General features: G+C 32.7%; 8 protein-coding genes across 15 annotated transcripts in view; 4 read left to right on the forward strand and 4 right to left on the reverse strand.

Annotated features, from left to right (window-relative positions):
* The first annotated feature begins 86 nt into the window (after positions 1-86).
* LOC105221384 (phosphomevalonate kinase) lies at positions 87-1911 on the forward strand. Its single transcript, XM_011198336.3, has one exon. The coding sequence runs from the start codon at positions 607-609 to the stop codon at positions 1159-1161; it is 555 nt and encodes a 184-aa protein (XP_011196638.1). The 5' UTR covers positions 87-606; the 3' UTR covers positions 1162-1911.
* A 1464-nt stretch (positions 1912-3375) lies between these two features.
* On the reverse strand, positions 3376-6457 carry LOC105221387 (glucose-6-phosphate exchanger SLC37A2). 3 transcript variants are annotated; one of them, XM_011198341.3, is made up of 9 exons: positions 6302-6457; positions 5637-5798; positions 5433-5584; positions 4806-5371; positions 4569-4604; positions 4221-4425; positions 4012-4160; positions 3742-3943; positions 3376-3677 (listed from the first exon to the last, which is right to left on the reverse strand). In XM_011198341.3, exons 2-9 carry the CDS (start codon positions 5753-5755, stop codon positions 3511-3513), a joined length of 1596 nt encoding a protein of 531 aa, XP_011196643.1. In that variant the 5' UTR covers positions 5756-5798; positions 6302-6457; the 3' UTR covers positions 3376-3510. The 3 variants fall into 3 exon arrangements, with proteins under 3 accessions (XP_011196643.1, XP_011196642.1, XP_054089141.1); XM_011198340.3 differs by having other exon boundaries at positions 6173-6343; XM_054233166.1 differs by lacking the exon at positions 6302-6457 and adding an exon at positions 5948-5966.
* Positions 6458-6655: 198 nt separating this feature from the next.
* LOC105221386 (transcription factor Adf-1) lies at positions 6656-9270 on the forward strand. 2 transcript variants are annotated; one of them, XM_011198339.3, is made up of 4 exons: positions 6656-7196; positions 8169-8289; positions 8358-8542; positions 8625-9270. In XM_011198339.3, exons 1-4 carry the CDS (start codon positions 7034-7036, stop codon positions 8924-8926), a joined length of 771 nt encoding a protein of 256 aa, XP_011196641.1. In that variant the 5' UTR covers positions 6656-7033; the 3' UTR covers positions 8927-9270. The 2 variants fall into 2 exon arrangements, with proteins under 2 accessions (XP_011196641.1, XP_011196640.1); XM_011198338.3 differs by having other exon boundaries at positions 6668-7196; positions 8613-9270.
* Positions 9271-9851: 581 nt separating this feature from the next.
* Positions 9852-10558, reverse strand: LOC105221385 (39S ribosomal protein L54, mitochondrial). The gene is made up of 3 exons (XM_011198337.3): positions 10344-10558; positions 10140-10282; positions 9852-10088 (listed from the first exon to the last, which is right to left on the reverse strand). The coding sequence occupies exons 1-3, from the start codon at positions 10435-10437 to the stop codon at positions 9927-9929; spliced, it is 399 nt and encodes a 132-aa protein (XP_011196639.1). The 5' UTR covers positions 10438-10558; the 3' UTR covers positions 9852-9926.
* A 97-nt stretch (positions 10559-10655) lies between these two features.
* Positions 10656-11650, forward strand: LOC105221388 (uncharacterized). Its single transcript, XM_011198343.3, has 3 exons — positions 10656-10996; positions 11056-11178; positions 11233-11650. Exons 1-3 carry the CDS (start codon positions 10840-10842, stop codon positions 11373-11375), a joined length of 423 nt encoding a protein of 140 aa, XP_011196645.1. The 5' UTR covers positions 10656-10839; the 3' UTR covers positions 11376-11650.
* Positions 11651-11774: 124 nt separating this feature from the next.
* Positions 11775-15117, reverse strand: LOC105221389 (F-actin-capping protein subunit alpha). Of its 2 annotated transcripts, XM_054233170.1 has the most exons (5): positions 14892-15117; positions 14016-14286; positions 13065-13234; positions 12829-13002; positions 11775-12724 (listed from the first exon to the last, which is right to left on the reverse strand). In XM_054233170.1, exons 2-5 carry the CDS (start codon positions 14254-14256, stop codon positions 12449-12451), a joined length of 861 nt encoding a protein of 286 aa, XP_054089145.1. In that variant the 5' UTR covers positions 14257-14286; positions 14892-15117; the 3' UTR covers positions 11775-12448. The 2 variants fall into 2 exon arrangements, with proteins under 2 accessions (XP_054089145.1, XP_011196647.1); XM_011198345.3 differs by lacking the exon at positions 14892-15117 and having other exon boundaries at positions 14016-14294.
* The window catches only part of LOC105221396 (cyclin-Q), a 61774-nt gene continuing 59135 nt past the window's right edge, over positions 14587-17225 (forward strand). The window contains exon 1 of the mRNA XM_054233171.1: positions 14587-14598. The gene's annotated coding sequence lies outside the window, so the exon portion shown is untranslated. The remainder of the gene's footprint in view (positions 14599-17225) is intronic.
* Xpac_1 (DNA repair protein complementing XP-A cells homolog) lies at positions 14952-17125 on the reverse strand. Of its 4 annotated transcripts, none has more exons than XM_011198348.3 (4): positions 17028-17125; positions 16592-16716; positions 15385-16518; positions 14952-15301 (listed from the first exon to the last, which is right to left on the reverse strand). In XM_011198348.3, the coding sequence occupies exons 2-3, from the start codon at positions 16708-16710 to the stop codon at positions 15795-15797; spliced, it is 843 nt and encodes a 280-aa protein (XP_011196650.1). In that variant the 5' UTR covers positions 16711-16716; positions 17028-17125; the 3' UTR covers positions 14952-15301; positions 15385-15794. The 4 variants fall into 4 exon arrangements, with proteins under 4 accessions (XP_011196650.1, XP_011196649.1, XP_011196648.1 ...); XM_011198347.3 differs by lacking the exon at positions 17028-17125 and adding an exon at positions 16985-17003; XM_011198346.3 differs by lacking the exon at positions 17028-17125 and adding an exon at positions 16790-16973.

Genomic DNA, 17225 nt, shown 5'->3' on the forward strand with positions numbered 1-17225 from the left:
GGTTCGATAACATTAGTGCGATATATTTTACATAATTGGCAACGCAACATTTAAGTTTGTCACTTTCACCAGAGAATGTAAAAATATATTTTACATTCTCTGTTGTCACTTTCACCTTCGTATTTTGTTATTGTTTTGTGAGTTTGGTTTTATTAATGAAATGAAAACAATGATTTATGTTATTAAGTGTTCCTCTTTAATGTATGATTCAAAACATACATGACACAATACTTTTGTATTCTAGACAATGAGTTCTAAAATGTCTTAGAGTTTCAGTTTGATTGTACAATTGTTACCAGCTACAAAGTCATTTTTAAATAAAAAAGATATTGTTTGAATATGATACAGATTAAAAGTCAGAGTTCAGAATTTTAAAATTTTAAATTCTTACATTGGGAATAAAAAAGAAGTTAATACAAAGGAATGAAATATCTATCTTGAATATATTTGTACATACTCCAATGCGCATATATTAAAAAACAAAGCACATATGCTTATTTGTGAAAAGTAAATATCGCTTTGACATACATAGATACACTACAGCAACATATATACATACATAGATGAAGCATTGTAGAAGCATTTAAGTCCAGCACTTACAGCAAAATGGATGGTGTGAAGAAAATTCTACTTATTAGTGGAAAAAGAAAGTCGGGAAAAGATTATATTTCGAGCACACTGAAAAATATACTTGGTGACCGATGTCAAATAGTTCGAATCTCAGAGCCTATAAAAACAGAGTGGGCAAAACGCCTTAATCTCAACTTGGAGGAGTTGCTGAGTGATGGTCCGTACAAGGAAAATTATCGTAAAGATATGATTGAGTGGAGTGATTCTGTGCGTATCAAGGACTACGGATATTTCTGCCGATCTGCAATGTTACATGTGCACGCTGAAATTGTAATTGTTAGCGACATAAGACGAAAAACAGATATTACATACTTCAATGAAAATTATGGCTCACTTGTTCTTACAATACGGATTAATACAAAAGATTCAATACGTGTCGAACGAGGTTGGATTTTCACAAAAGGTGTCGATGATGTGCCTTCCGAGTGCGATTTAGACGATTATAATCAATGGAACATTGTGCTGGAGAACAATTGTTTTTCGGACGGTGAATTATGTATTAAAATATTAGGGGATAAACTTGCAATTTAAAGAGAGGCACATGTTAATTTAGTTAAGAACTCGAAGAAAAGCTTACATAAACATTTCAAAAATACTTATGTATGCATGTATATACATATTATTTGAGCTTTACATTAAATATCCACTGTTAAAGTTTACTTAATATTGTAATATAATTTAATTTAATTAATATTGTAAGCAAATTTTAGGCTGGATTAATAAAACTATAACAGAAGAAAATATAAACTAACAATTTTTATACTCTCGCAACAAATGTTGCTGAAGAGAGTATTATAGTTTTGTTCACATAACGGTTGTTTGTAACACCCAAAACTAAACGAGTTAGATATAGGGTTATATATACCAAAGTGATCAGGGTGAAGAGTGGAGTTCAAATCCGAATGTCTGTCTGTCTGTCTGTCCGTCCGTCCGTCTGTGCAAGCTGTAACTTAAGTAAAAATTAAGATATCTTGGTGAAACTTGGTACACTTATTTCTTGGCACCATAGGAAGGTTGCTTTCGAAAATGAGCAAAATCGGTCCACTGCCACGCCCACAACATGGCGAAAACGAAAACACATAAAGTGCCATAACTAAGCCATAAATAAAGCTATGGAAATAAAATTTGGTATGAAGTATCGCACTAGGAAGGGGCATATTTGGATGTAATATTTTTGGGGAAGTGGGCGTGGCCCCGCCCCCTACTAAGTTTTTTGTACATATCTCGCAAACCAATAGAGCTATATAAACCAAACTTTCTGCAGTCGTTTTTTTTAGCCACTTCCTAATACAGTCCAAAAATGAAAGAAATCGGATAATAACCACGTCCACCTCCTATGAAAATTACTAAAAGTGGGTTAACTCGCTAAGGAAAAACGTCAGAAACACTAAATTTCACATAAGCAATGGCAGATGAAAGCTGCACTCAGATTTTTTTACAAAATGGAAAATGCGCGTGGCGTCGCCCACTTATGGGTCAAAAACCATATCTCAGGAACTACTCGACCGATTTCAATGAAACTTGGTTTGTAATAGTTTCCATACATCCCAATGATATGTTGTGAAAATAGGCCAAATCGCTTCACAACCACGCCTACTTCCTATATACCAGAACTTTGAAGTCAATCTGAATCGTTTACTTTACAATATATAAAGTAAGTATTAGTGAAGATATCGGTACAGAAATCTGCACAAATACTATGTTAATAGTATGGCAGCCCCATTCTAAAAATCGCCGAAGTCGGACCATAAGTTTTTAAGGCCCCATATATCGAACACGAGGACCTCGGTGACGAATAGGTGGGTCAAATTGTGTATTATATAATATAAATAAAGTTAAATAAATAAATTGCGAGAGTATAAAATGTTCGGTTACACCCGAACTTAACCCTTCCTTACTTATCTTTTATATATTTATACTCGTATGTATGTGGAAATCCCTTCAATTTTGTCTTTTAAATAGAAGCTTTGAAATAATTATTATGCAACTTATGACATTGTATTAAGACATTTTGAATATCTATGACATGATGAACTTATGTATAAGCCGACCATAACAATTAGTTTCAAATTGCTTTGCTTTTATTTTCATACAAATAATAAAAATTACTTAATCGTATAATTACACTCTGCTTACAATTATCAAAATAATTATTACTACATAGGCGTAACATTGCATATGCATACATAATTATATGAAGATGCAATTTTTATTAATCCATACAACTATTATAAAGATGAAAGATTTGTATGTATATTTGTGCCGATTTCAAAAATTCTTTCACCATTGGAAAACTACATTCACCCCGAGTAACATAGGCTATATTTTTTGCCAGAATCTTAACTTTCTGGAAATAGACTCCGTGATGGAGAATCTTAATCTGAAACTGAAAATCGTCTAGCAAGTCATTCTCTTCGCATCGCAATCGCATGCCAGAGAGTCTAGTAACGAGCGCTCACAGCTTCTTGCTGAACAAAATTTCAAAATCTTCTAAGTACACGCTTGCGAGTCGAGTACGGAGCGTGTGCAGCATGTTCGAATTTTCCTCATTTTACTTTTTTATAATGAATCCACCCAAGAAACGGGAAGTACATATATATGTATGGAAGAGTGTGTATAATTATGTAAAAACTTATAACTTTTGAAACTTTGAAAATGTTGTTTGGTCTGCTAGTCTTTAATAAAATCACTTGAACGGAACTAAAACGGATAACTCTAAAATCCAATTTAAATAAATTTTATATATTACCTTATTTATGTCATCTGAGATTTATTGGTCGTATTTCGTAAAAGTGTTTAATAAAAATAAAATATCACCGATATGTGGATAAATATTATTTTATATATATAGTTAATTTGAATTCTGCATTGTTCAAGGCTCTATTCTATACGTATACGGCTTCTACGACGTAGCCTAAGGAGCTCTTTAACTACCTGACGTGATACTATCACCATAGCCAATATATCGGCGCAAATGAGCATGTTGAAAACGTTCTCCCAACCGCTTTGTGACACTAAACCCGCAATGAAGGGACCCACAGCCGCTCCTAAAATGTTTGTTTTTTTCATAAGAAACTATTTTATTCCAAATTTCACATATTTCATTCAAACCAATTGATCCGGTGCCATCGATTATGGCCGTCACTGTAGCTAAGGCCTTGGAATTATGAGACAGCGACTGATGTTGCCCCAGTTCTGCACTAACAAATGTCGTGATAAGGGCATATGGACCATTTACCATAAATCCAGCCAGCAGGAGCAATATAATATTGATGGCTATCGATAATCCACCAAAGTGCACATACATAAACAACTAAATTAATTAAAATCAGAAAAGTTAATTTACTACAATTCTTTGTAACTATTGTAATATATGTGTACCAGTGGAGCCGCGCATATTAGCAAAACAAGGCAAGTCGTAGCTGGCATACCCGAATAGTCAGATACTGTTCCCGCTGCGATAGCGCCAAATATTCCGCCAATATCGAAGAGTGTAGAGAGGTCAGCAGCAACGCTAGGACTTAATGTAGCTGTGTGTGTGTGTATATTATATGATATTACATTTTTATATAACCAACGGCAATACTTACTGGAAGACTGTATGTATAATGGAAGCCAATAGAGGAACGTATAACTGACAAGTTTGGCGAAGAATAAGCATAATGAAAACTCCACAACACCGGGAATCGATAGAGCCTGAAGTATACCAACTGCATTGCGTTCAGTTTGAGCAATTGGCTGTGATCTACTGCGTGCTAATATTGGTGTACGCTCAGATGCACGATGACTTATTTCCTAAATATGAGACAAACAAAGACATTCAGTCTACCAAAATATGCCTAAATAGAAAGACTCAAAATTTCGTATACTTAGCAAATTAATTTTTTTTTAAATATTGAATTCAATATCTGTAAATATGAAATAAAACATTTACTTACTGTATAATCGTCTGTATAGCCATGAATACCACGGTTCTGTGATAAAAGAAATCAAAACAATTAATTGTTTAGTCAAATTATTTTTTTAACAATGCCAGTTTCATGTTTTAAACACATATTTAAAATTTATATTCATATGCATATTTTCTATGTTCAATATTTACATTAATACATATTTCTATTTTAAGAATAGCTATTCAATTTCTTTTAAATAATAAATATATTTAAACCGCTTACCGCTTCAAAACTAGCTGCATTTGGTATACTTTCTTCATCATCGTATGCATTACTATCATTCACTGGCAAGTGTGTTCGAGTTGAAGGTAATCCAACAATTTCTGGATCATCGACAATAAATAAAAACATTACAAAGCCCAAACCGGCCATAATGGCGCCGGGCACAGCGAATGATAACATCCAATTACTTTCAACAAAGTGTGCAGCTATCAAAGTACCGAGTATGTTACCAACTGATGTGTGACTATTCCAAATACCAAAAATAAGGCCACGTTTCGACCTGCCAAACCAACGTGCCATCAGTGTCACTACGCCTGGCCAACCGGTTGTTTGAACTATCCCACCCAATACCTGAACAAGGACGAAATACCACATACTATGTATATTCCATGATTTGGCAGCGCCAAAAAGCAGAGTGAATAGTCCAGAAAATAGCATGCCCAGGCTTAGATAATAACGGAGTGATACTCTTTCTGCAACTATGCCGGAAAGAAACATCGATATGGCATATGTAACGAGAAATGCGGAGTCTAATGAGCCAAACAATGTGGATGCATCAGGAACATCTACAATAAACGAAAATTCACAATTGAAACAAATTTGTAAAACTAAAAATTTCATACTGACCAAAAGGTGGATAGCCACAGTCATTATCAGTGGTATTTCTTGGATTTGTGCAGTTTTCATGTAATACTGATTTTACCACAGATATTGGTTTTCTGGACATATGATAAGCAGCATATGCCAAATAGGTCAGAATGATGGTAGATCCCTTAAAGCTATAGATACAAATTTTATTTAATAAATTCAAATATTATTTCAATGACTCACATGAAATCTTTACGCAATTGTAAGCGTGGACAGCACATCATACTTAGCTTTTGTGCAGCCCAGACACCCAGGGGAATATCGAACATATTGCTATTTTTACTATACCGGTGTTGGTGCATAAAAAATGTTGGCTACAATATTTCCTTTAATTGGCCGCTTTATCTGTTGAAAAGAATATATTTTTAAAAATTTTGTGCATCACATAAATTATTAATATCTTCTAAGCTTAAAAGTCCACAATACTTTCTTATACATATGTACGTATGTCTAATGTGTGTACTTGTTTGGCTTATCTCATTTGGTACACAAACCTAAAGCGGAAACTAAATAAAATTTTCCAACATTTATACTATATGTATGGGTATTATCCAAAATAATTCACACACTACTTTAAAAATCAAACATATGCTTCGTTGGCAGATAAATATTTATAAAATATCTCAAAACATTGTTTGTGTACATTTTATCATGTGAGATAAGTTCACATATCCATTAATTTATTTAGCTTATGTTAGCAATTACTGTTTTCTACCCACTTCACTGTTCGTTATCCTTTATAAATTGAAGTCAATAATACTATTAGGTTCTCGAAGATATCTATAAAATATCCATCTTCGATTACAGCCAAATATTTAAATACAACAAAGAACTAAAATAATATTCACTTCTCTGCTTCTATCCAACTGTTAATGACAGCTTTGATGACAACAAAACAAATAAATTACGCCAACATAGAAAAAGGCCTCATGTTGACACAAAGTAATCGCATTGCCAATTTTCCACAAAATCCGATAGTTTAAGCTATTTGCTGCGTATATACCAATATTTATAATTTTAAGTATATTATACATATATCTGTATATTTTCCGATCTGGCCAATGTTTGAAATACACCAAATATTAAATTAATACATAAGTGCTACCTCTAAATTTGAGAAAAATAAATAATGTAATATATTTAAAGATCTGGTAGAGTTAAGCTAATGCTGCCCACACCGATTCTGTGGCATCTCTGCTACAGCGCTGCGCATCAGAAAGCCGAAGTCGAGGCTTTCGCTGACTTTTCGGCTATCGTCAATGGCATCGGCTATCTCTGTCCGCAGTAGTTTTTCATGTCGCTTGCGTCGCTTCGCAGTTCGGAAATTCGAGTGGTTATACAAACATCTACAGAAGAAATTTCTCTGCTTTAATAGAAAAAACAACAAACAAACGAATGACGGTTAGCAGCGACTGTCGGCTTTGATAGAAATTAAAAAGATTTATTTTTGTGCAAAATCCAAGTGCATAAATCATTGGCAGAATTCGGTGGGCGTCTCTGTGGACAGAAGCAGAAAAATAAACGTGCAAGTGTGCAATTAGCGGTAACTTGAATTGTAAATTTGCAAATTTACACCGAAAATGGAAAAAATGGATGCTAACTTGGAGACTCAATTCGATCTCAATCTTATTGAGGCAGTAAAGCAAAATCCTGTTATATACGACCGGTCACATTACAATTACAAACACTTTGTAAGGAAGGCGCAAACTTGGAAACAGATTGCAGAACTACTTGGAGTACCTGGTAAATATGTACATGTTTGAACATACATACATATGTTAATTCTCCTATTAGTTATTCATGCGTAAAAATGAATGTGACATAGTTTTTATTTGTCAGCGAAAAAATTATACTGGACGACCGTAGATTTGTGGTTGAAAAAATTAAACGAACTGTGTTCAAAAACTATTCCCACATTTATGAGTTCAGTCAGAATGGTGATAAGTTGAAATAAAAAGGTGCGTTCACTCACAAACATAATATCAGTGAATATCTGTATGCACGAATGTGGTATTTAGTTCGCTGTGTGAATTAATGGCTGCTGCTAATGTCCGATTTACGGTGAAATAGGTGAAGTAAACCGCATTTCTCCTGCGATGCGAATGTCGCTGTTGCGTACTGCTGGCGTTGCTGTACTTTGTAGCTCAGTAGTGAGTCTGCTGACTCTTACGCTGCGGGTAATACGCGCGTTTTAGTCAAAGTATAAATATATTTGAGAGTGAATGAAACGACTATATTAACAAAAACGTTGAGAGTTTCACATGTTAACGCAGTGCAGCCGACTGTGGGGGCAACTAAAAAGCAGCACAGCAACGACGCTCGTCTATTTAATCTTCAATCTGCGGCGACGTCTTTATCAGCAGCTTATCAAGTACACACTGCGTTTTTGTTAACAAGTGGCAATTTTTTTTGTTATTCCATCTCGTTCCTGGTTTTGCTATTGCATCCGTTGTTACTACACTTTTGGCTCAGTTTTTTTTTTTCTTTTTTTTTTAACAATAAGTGTACCTCATTAACAAGATGTCCTTGTCACATTGAACAAGCCTGATCCGAGAAGTTTTAAGAAAATTGGTATCATCCCATACCAAGAGGTACCAGTAAATATAGTGCTTGTATTAATGATATATTTCTTAAGGAGTGTGACAGTTTATATATGTGGATCCAAACAAATAATATTGAAATAATAACATACTTCAATAAAAATATATTTTGCAGAACAAAAATGTACGAAGCGTTGGAAGAGTTTACGTGACAAATTTGCACGCGAGATGAAACTGTGTCAGGAATCGCGCTGGCGTTATTTCAAACAAATGCAATTTCTTGTGGATTCCATAAGGTAAGTGCACGTGTTGATTGCTTTTCAAATAAGGTTTATGTGTCTAATAATGCTTAATAATTTGACAGACAGTATCGAGAATCTCTCTTAGGCAAATGTAATAATGTACAACAGACCACCAATCAGGTTGCACAGGTTGATCCAAATCAACAGCAACAACAACAACCACAGCAACAAGCCGTCGTGGATGTATTTGCACAACCGTTTAATGGCACCGCTACAACATCCACGCAAGCTCTAGCACATCCACATGGTAGGTATCAAACAAAATAAAATTGGAATAATTCAGTCAACATAAGTTCAACATTATACTATACACCTAGGTTCACGTTTAGAAATTACAGTTACAGGCGACACTCAATTAACCGCCGCCGCCAAGGACCCAAAACCATATTTTTATGAACCAGCACTAAAACGTGAACGTACGGAGGAGGACAATCACGATAATATGTTAAATACAATTAAAATATTTCAAAATTCAATGACTCAAGCAGTTAGCGCTGAGGATCAGTCGTTTGGTATGGTGGTAACCGATATGCTAAATACTCTAGGGGTGCGACAGAAGGCCGAAGCGAAAGTGCACATTATCAAATACCTTACAGATATGCAGCTACTGGCACAACATAATAAATATTAGTTTAGGGCGTATATTGCCATCTAAAATTCTTAAAATTTGGGGTGTGGTGCAACGTTTTTGAGAAAATATTAAATCGTGTAACCTACATTCCAACGAATTGTCTGCCTGCGATAAAAGTTTCGATGTGTACTTTGAAAAAAAAGCAACTTACCAAATTACAAATATACATATGAATTTCGTTAAGAGGTGACAAATGAAAGAAGGAAAACTAAGTTTTGCATAAACAAAATGATATATGTATATATATATATATATATATGAAATATAAACAGTTTTAAAAATTTGCATTATAAAATCTGCGGTTTATTATTTATAGTTAAGTTAATTCCTAAATGATATTTTAAGTATATACACTTAAAGAATTTAAATGTATTTATAATATATATTGCGTTATAAATAATTCCCATTAGTCGATAATGGTAAAATATTACACTAGAATTAGTTTTAAAAACGAAATGAATTAAACGTTATTTTAATAAACTAGCACCAAGCCAAATTTTTCAAGAAAAAATGCAAATCGAGTTTATGCTTTGCTGTAATTATTATATTACCAGGTTTGTTTTTATCTATACTATTTAGTAACGGGATTGTCGCAAATTATATAATTTGAAATCATGCTGTTTTTTTTACGACAAGAGGAACTTCAAAAAGTCATCTCTAATTTTCACTTCCAAGAGACACCACCTAATAATATTGGTACAGACGTATGTTGGTAGGTGTATATTTTAATTCTAATTACTTCCATATAAAAAATATTAAAAAAAAAAACAATTTTGTTAACAAATCGTTATATTTTCTGGCATTGTGATCATATTCGTTTGTATTAGCCTTATGCGGTGATTCTTGATCATATCTTTTATATACATGCTAAGTATAGAATCGTTGAGGTACTGCACAGCTGAACTCAATAATAAACAAGGGTGCGTTAGTTATCCAAATACTAGTAAGTTTTAATCTGTTCAACTTGTATAACTAATGCGATAGAAATACACGTAAGAAACTAAAATTTTTTCAATTTGCTTAGTTGATTGTTTCGTCGTAGTCCCTGCTTCCGAAGACGTCGCCAATATTGTTTTGTTTCCGGGTCCATTTCTTCTACAGGTATAATACGCTCAACATTTATAGACCACAACCAGTCAGGGTATTCCGAATCTGGTTTAAGCTAATAACAACAATCAATAATTATGTATACTCAAATATTATTTGCACCTACCTTTATGTCCTGACCGGCTTTTAAGATGTTGCTTCCACAGACATAATTAACTAGTTTATTAGTATCAGATTCAACTGGAATTTCTTTTTTTTCTATTACTGGACCAAGTTTTCCTAATTTCTTCTTTTTGCCTCCAATTGCAGCTAAAATATTGCATTATTTAATACAAAATAAGAAAGCAGAAGACGTATGTTTGTTACCCACCAGGTGCTGGTTTCGCATATGAACGCGTTATTGCTTGTGTGATCCACTTTTGACGAAAAATGTGTAAACATTTTGTAAACATATTAACATTCATTGTCAAATTTTAAATATATTAGTTACAATACTAACTAATAGTAATAATAACACCAGTGATGGTACCTAGCCAGTTGGAATTGTATAACCTTAAATATGTATCAGCTGGTTATTAAATACAGTGTTACCAGTTCAGATTATTATTGTTTTTTTTTTTAACAAAGAAAATTCACATCCAAATGTCGCGATTACTGATTTTTAAAGTTTCATTCCCCAAAAGTAAATAATTATTTAAATGGCGTTTCATGGACGGCTAGTGTTTAATACATTTTACAACTCATAATCAGACATATTAAAGTGTTTACTTATGAAATATATTGGCAACTCGTGATTACAGCTGATTCCGAGGTATAAACATTTGTAAAAAAACAACGCCGTAAAATAATACATTTATATTCCAACCATGCGATTCCCCTCCAATAAAACACTCGGAAAAATTGCTGTGTATGGAGCCTTTGCATCCATTACGGGTGTAATGTACATGCGTTATAAAATTGAGGATCGCATTAGGAATTCAGAATATTTCAAGTTAGCGTTAAAAACCTTAAGACAGCACAAGGGTATGTACTCTAGCTAATATTTCGTATAATATATGTAAAATCATAAGGATATATTTTAGGCGCTTCCAGCTTACTTGGTGAACCGATTAAAGAACTTGGCTTCGACTTAAGTGATAGCAACAATTTTTCTGATGGTCAAAATGCCCATTTTATGATTAATGTAAAAGGTTTTAAGGATAAAGGTATTCACTTTAAATTGAAAAAAAATATGACGACGGAAATAAAACTTTTTTTAGGAAAAATGTATTTTTGGGCGACACGAACGACTGAATCTGGATGGTTTATTGATCGCTTGGAATTAGAGTTGCGCTCCCAACCTGATAAACGTTTCCTAATAAAAAAATTAGAAACTATGAAAACAACAACCAACGAACAATGAAAGTAACTTATGAAATTGTGCAATTAATCAGCGAAACAAATCTGTTTCATCACATTAACACGTAAGGTGTTAACACATAAAAAGTCATAAAGATTTTTTGTAAAATTTCGGTCGAATGTAATAAGCAGTGACAAGTTAAAATACGACGATTATATTTTTAACCTGTGTGTATAATATGTAGTATATTCAAAATATAAATGAAAATAGTCACTTTCAATAAAAGTCATTTGTTTTTGACAAAATGTAACAAATTATTAAATTAAACTAAATATTTACATCGTTTTTTTCTTATTAGTAAAATTTTCATGTTTATCTTTTTGAAATACATGTAGAATCAACGATTTGTCCTCCGAAACTTATAATACGTTAATTTTAAAATTAACTTCATACATCTGCAAATTTTTGTTATAAAGGGCAATAATATTTTATTGGGTAAAATTTTCACATACATTGCATAGTTACTTTGATTTGTTTTCACTGACCAAAATTTGAAATATGAAAACGACCAACTTTTACATATTTATGCTTGTATATTTATATATGAATGCCGCGTAGATGATTAAATTTGTATGTTGTGGACTAACTTTATTAAAACTTTTTTTTTTTTTATCTAATTTAGTATCTTTTAATACATTATTTTACTCATATACCGCATCAAACGACAAAGGCGACAATAGTTGGTAAATTTCTCTGAAATAGATACCTTATGATAAATTTGTAATTATAGTCACCATTATATGTATGTATTAATATAATGAACTCTTGTGTACTGTATAAAGCAAGTGTTTGTTTTAATAAAAAATTGTTAAATTCCATTTTGAATTTACTTTTCACTTAAACTCGAATCCAAATCGATGTAATTAATGTGATTAATCATATTGGGAGTTTCTGTAATTTTAAAACTCAGATTTATTCAGTTGAATTTTTGGGCCAGCTAAACTTGACAAATTTGTTGAATTTGAATCAGTTATGAAAGTATGGGAAGACTAGTAGGACGATCCGAAATAAAATATTTTTTGTTAATATTCCTACCAAAATTGTCTTCACAAGAATTCCTTAGTATCTACCGATTTTTATTGCGTTTTTAATTCTTTACCAATACTATACGTTACAATTTTTCCCCAATCAATTTTTGTTCTAGTGATTGGTAGAAGACGACGCATCGCTTTGAAGGTAGTATCAGACATTGTTTGGTAGTTTTCAGAAATTGCTAATTGATATTCATTTTCAGCTTCCTCAATCAAACGTATAACTTCCTTTGCAACTTGTTGCTCATTAGACACAACCACTGATTCCCGAAACTCCTTGGTTGAAACAAGTTGCACATTGCCGTCTTCATAATAATGAACCTTTAAGTCGGAAAGTGTGTAAACAAAGAAGTAATTATTTTTTATAAATATTTTGTATGAATGCATGTTACTTTAGTCTAACATTTTAAATATTTCAAACAAACCTGCAATTTAAGCACTCCTTTAAGTTCTGCATTTCCGTTGCCGGGTTGCAAAGTAACACTCCATTGTGATCGCCATCGACCATTCCAGTAATTTTTTGGTTGAAATTGATGATCTTCAATACAAACTGTTAAAGTTATTTGCCCCCCTTGTGTCTTCCCAAATACCGACGATACCTTTTAATGAAGCAAAAATACATTAACTATTTGTTAGTGATAAAATAAATACTTAGACATACACCATTACGATAATGACTATTGGTGTAGTTAATCGTTTCTAAATCAAGTGCTGCACGCCACGGTTCAGCTGTAGCATCTGGTTCCATATCCTGGTAATCACTAGCTTCTTTACGTAGATGATCAAACTTAAAAGATTGTTTGGTTCGCGGGTCATAAAAACGACCATTACCTGAAATTTAATTAATTTATACTAAATATAGTCAATTTCATTCAACCAAAAATGATATTCAAACAATTTATTAACATTGATAAATATTATCGAATGCAAGATATCAGACATCATTTTGTTTAGACACTGTTTCATAGGTCTAATCAACGAATACATTCTGCATGCTGCCAATGTAGGTTGAGTAATGAATAAATATAATACAGTGGAACTTCTCTAACTCGAATCACCATAATCCACAAAAAAACTTCGAGTTAGAGAGATTTCGAGTTATAGAATTTTCATTAAAACATACAATTTTTCAAAAAGCTGGAAAATATAGATTTATACACAGTTTTATTTATTTACTTCGCATAGAGTAATTTTGTTGGTTGCAGTTTGCTATTGTTTGGCTCTTAACGTCTGTATCCCATACCTTTGTTACATGATTTATGCAATCCATAAGTGTAGTTTTTGTATTATACTCTGGTCGAAAAGGTCAATTTATGGAAGGAAATTTGTATGGATTTTGCCTTTCAATGCCAATTCAAGAGTTCGAGTTATGGAAGAAAATTTGTATGAAATTTGGTTTCTAAACGTTATTGCCAACTCAAAAGTTAAAGTTGTGGAGATATGTATATGAGTTATAGAAGTTCGAGTTATGGAAGTTCCACTGTATTTGACTATGACTCAACATCTCAGTAGGGGTGTTGATACATGTATATTTGTATATTATCCGCAGTGTGTGTAGTGCTTCAAAAATCTTATTATAAGTATAGATTCCAGATTCCAGATTCCTACTTACCTAAATCATTATGTTCCGATATAATTGCATTATATTCGCTAGCCTCAATGTGCACCGGAGTTAATTGTTCTTTGTTGTAAAGTGCGAAGGCGTGACTAGCCCCTTCTTTTAACAACGCATCATTGTTGAGCAATTGACGAACGTCGGTGAAGACTTCATTGAATTCACCAGGTGGTGCGTGCATAATAAAGTCGGAAACAATTCGCACTTTCTCGGCATCACTAATTTGTGTTTGCTCCATTTCACTATGCAGTTTTTTTCAGATTACAGACTAACTTTCAGAGATAAAGAGATGTACAACTCTCATATCACTGGAAGTGAGAGCGTAATTGTAAACGTCAAAACCACCTAAACTTTGACAGTTTGTCGAGATGAGGAGGTTTTGACGTTTCGCAATTGGGAAACTGGAAAGGCCATATTGAAATGTTGCAAAAAAAATAAATCGATGGAGACATTTTTATCCGCCTTGCAAGATCACTAATAAGAACTTAAAACAATAAATATAAATGAAAACGCGTAATTTAAAAGTTATTTTTCTGAATTGCAGCAGCGAGAAACTAATTTTTCATGGAAAATTATAAAAGAAATTGATTTATTTTCAGTTGACACTTAATAATTGACCATATTTATTACTGAAACTTCGAAAACCGGCTATTTTAATATACCATTTTATCACTAAATGAAACTGAAATAAGTTATTTTATATTAAACATTCAGTATATAATAATTTTTAACCATAATAAATGTTGGGTATTTTAATTTAAATGCCCAAAAATTAGTATTTTGTCTGATATGGCAATAATGCAAAATGTTATAAAAAACGCAAATTTTGAGGCGCGCTCACACTGGAATAAGTTGGACATCCCTTTATCCCTGCTAACTTTCTTGCGAGGTTTCAGGTTTGTATTTACTTCTGTCGGGATTCAAGAATCTCTATTTTATTCCTTTAAATTATTCCGTTTTGGGTCAAATAAATAATCTAAATTTATTTGTTCTATTAACCACCACAAACACTTTTCCTTTTTAACAAATCAAATATAAAAAATCTTCACTAATTCTCAAAAATTCACCAAGTAAATTAGCTGTAGAAAAATGCACAAATTAATCGCTCTACCAAAAAGTGAGTAATAGATGTGACATTTGTGAATAATAGTGTGTCACTGTGTGTGTATGTCCAAGCATGACAAAGCAGTAGGGATGGAAAGATATAGCTTTACACAAGTTAGCAATTTGCGATGAAAATTACCTATTTTAAGTTTCAATCAATTTAAAATAAATGCATGAATCTGTAAAAAACAAAAAAATAATAATGTGAATGAATTACAGAAACAGAAAGTTAATTTTGGTGTAACCTAAATATGAATTATACCTCTATCAGCCGTCTGATTTCGCCCTTGTCTTTAGGTCTACCAAATTAACTCATTTATCGATTACTCATCTGCTACAATACCACTTTTCGATTATTGCTTTCCGTAATCACCAATCTCGCTTGCACTAACAAAAAGAAACAATAACAAAAGAACAATCATGAAATAGCGACACAACAAACATATTACTGTTTATGTTTTCATGTCAACAATTATTGATGTATGAATTTCAATAAATAAAATAATCAATTATAAAAGTTGTTTTTGAAGATATTAAATTTTATTATACAACGAATTATACGCAAATCAATAGCAAAGGGAGCTTATATAAGAAATAAATACTTGTGGTTTAAAATGTCCTGCATATTTAAATTGATTGTTATATGAAAAATATATTAAATTATTCTAGAAATTACATTTTTTCATAGGTTTCTGTGTAGGAACACGTTTTACAGGTGTGTGTATAATTATCGTCATTCTCATTGTACGTATCGGGACCGAAGTCATGTTGATGAACAGATTTCGTCTTCTTTGTAAATAAACTACTTCGTATTTCCATACGTAAATGTTTCATTTGTTTGTTATATTTCTTCACTTTAGTTACTTCACGTTTTTCTTCACGCAGTTCATGTTGACGGCTCAGTTCCTCCTCGGTACCCCAAACCTCCATTGCACGTTTTTCAACTTGCATTAAAAGATAAAGCTTCATTTCTCCCCATCGAACATTGTGCGGGTTCTTTCGGCTTATATATCGCAAAGGAGGTTCACGTTTGTCAAAATCGCAGTCCTTCAACAAATATTCAGCCTTGGCTTCGGTACGAGTTATCAGTGAGTGCCGACCATCAGGATCGCGACATTTATCACAGACAGCTTCACCAAAGTTACTGAATAGATAAGATTCCACAAATGCATCACCACATTCAAGACACTCCTCGAAATTTACTGGTATGCTAATGGCATCATTGGAAACTTTAATGATATCTGTACTGGAACCTCCGCATTCATTTCCAATGGTTCCTGTCAATTCCTTTGATTTAATAACGGGTTGTTCTAATAGAAAGCCACCTCCGCTATCAATATATTTAGTGCCTTGTACTTTTATTACAGAATCTTGGTCGGTATTTGAATTTCCATTCCTATAGTATAGTTTCATAAAATTGTGAATTTTTCGATATGCATATTTGCACTCCTGAATATCTGTAAACTTACTTTTTTCGATAAGGATATGCAACTAGTTTGGCTTGTCTGAGATGTAAAGCTTTTATTCGATTTCGCTCCATACGCGCCTTTTCAGCCTCAGTGAAAACATGTCCATCGGGTTTCGACATACCGTTCTATAATATTAATAAGATTTATTATCAATAATATAGAAGAAATGTCTTTGGAATATCTGCAAGAAGAAGTAACTGTGACAGTGTGTGTCGCCTGTTTATTTGAAGTTCGTTTACGATCCACAAAGTAAGTACTCTGCATTAGATGGTTGTTTGCAAATTTGTTCCCACTATTTTAATAGAAGGTATTACGATCATTCTAATTTTTCTACTGCCGTTGATTTCAAATTATAATGAAGTTTGATGTATATGTAAGATACTAAAACATTACTTTTTTTTTTGATAATATCGCTTTCAATTGAAGTATTATTTACATTGAGTTTACAATTTATTTGTACGCCATCTATCTGTTCACCACAAACTTTCAATTGTGCATTCTGTCTGTCAAAAATAGGGAGTTACCACTGTACACATATTGTAACAACTATTTAACAGTTGAACATAAATTAATTATATTTTCCTTCCTATCTTTATTAGGTAGTTAAAAAGTTTACATTGTATAGTTTAAACAA

This window comes from Zeugodacus cucurbitae, chromosome 6 (genome assembly GCF_028554725.1).
Source record: "Zeugodacus cucurbitae isolate PBARC_wt_2022May chromosome 6, idZeuCucr1.2, whole genome shotgun sequence".
NCBI lineage: Eukaryota > Metazoa > Arthropoda > Insecta > Diptera > Tephritidae > Zeugodacus > Zeugodacus cucurbitae.

Bases quoted from the DNA above. Each gene is read 5' to 3' on its own strand.
- LOC105221384 (XM_011198336.3), top strand. From the start codon at position 607: ATGGATGGTGTGAAGAAAATTCTACTTATTAGTGGAAAAAGAAAGTCG.
- LOC105221387 (XM_011198341.3), bottom strand. From the start codon at position 5,755: ATGCACCAACACCGGTATAGTAAAAATAGCAATATGTTCGATATTCCC. The intron at 5,585-5,636 runs GTGAGTCATTGA...TTGTATCTATAG, and splicing joins CAATTGCGTAAAGATTTCAT to CTTTAAGGGATCTACCATCA. The intron at 5,372-5,432 runs GTCAGTATGAAA...CGTTTATTGTAG, and splicing joins CTGTGGCTATCCACCTTTTG to ATGTTCCTGATGCATCCACA.
- LOC105221385 (XM_011198337.3), bottom strand. From the start codon at position 10,437: ATGAATGTTAATATGTTTACAAAATGTTTACACATTTTTCGTCAAAAG. The intron at 10,283-10,343 runs GTGGGTAACAAA...GCAATATTTTAG, and splicing joins ATATGCGAAACCAGCACCTG to CTGCAATTGGAGGCAAAAAG. The intron at 10,089-10,139 runs GTAGGTGCAAAT...TGTTGTTATTAG, and splicing joins AAGCCGGTCAGGACATAAAG to CTTAAACCAGATTCGGAATA.
- LOC105221388 (XM_011198343.3), top strand. From the start codon at position 10,840: ATGCGATTCCCCTCCAATAAAACACTCGGAAAAATTGCTGTGTATGGA. The intron at 10,997-11,055 runs GTATGTACTCTA...GATATATTTTAG, and splicing joins AACCTTAAGACAGCACAAGG to GCGCTTCCAGCTTACTTGGT. The intron at 11,179-11,232 runs GTATTCACTTTA...AACTTTTTTTAG, and splicing joins AAAAGGTTTTAAGGATAAAG to GAAAAATGTATTTTTGGGCG.
- LOC105221386 (XM_011198338.3), top strand. From the start codon at position 7,034: ATGGAAAAAATGGATGCTAACTTGGAGACTCAATTCGATCTCAATCTT. The intron at 7,197-8,168 runs GTAAATATGTAC...TATATTTTGCAG, and splicing joins AGAACTACTTGGAGTACCTG to AACAAAAATGTACGAAGCGT. The intron at 8,543-8,612 runs GTAGGTATCAAA...CTATACACCTAG, and splicing joins AGCTCTAGCACATCCACATG to GTTCACGTTTAGAAATTACA.
- LOC105221389 (XM_054233170.1), bottom strand. From the start codon at position 14,256: ATGGAGCAAACACAAATTAGTGATGCCGAGAAAGTGCGAATTGTTTCC. The intron at 13,235-14,015 runs GTAAGTAGGAAT...ATTAAATTTCAG, and splicing joins ATCGGAACATAATGATTTAG to GTAATGGTCGTTTTTATGAC. The intron at 12,725-12,828 runs GTTTGTTTGAAA...TCCGACTTAAAG, and splicing joins AAGGAGTGCTTAAATTGCAG to GTTCATTATTATGAAGACGG.
- Xpac_1 (XM_011198346.3), bottom strand. From the start codon at position 16,855: ATGCAGAGTACTTACTTTGTGGATCGTAAACGAACTTCAAATAAACAG. The intron at 16,717-16,789 runs GTTACTTCTTCT...TTAATATTATAG, and splicing joins AGGCGACACACACTGTCACA to AACGGTATGTCGAAACCCGA. The intron at 16,519-16,591 runs GTAAGTTTACAG...ACTATACTATAG, and splicing joins GCATATCCTTATCGAAAAAA to GAATGGAAATTCAAATACCG.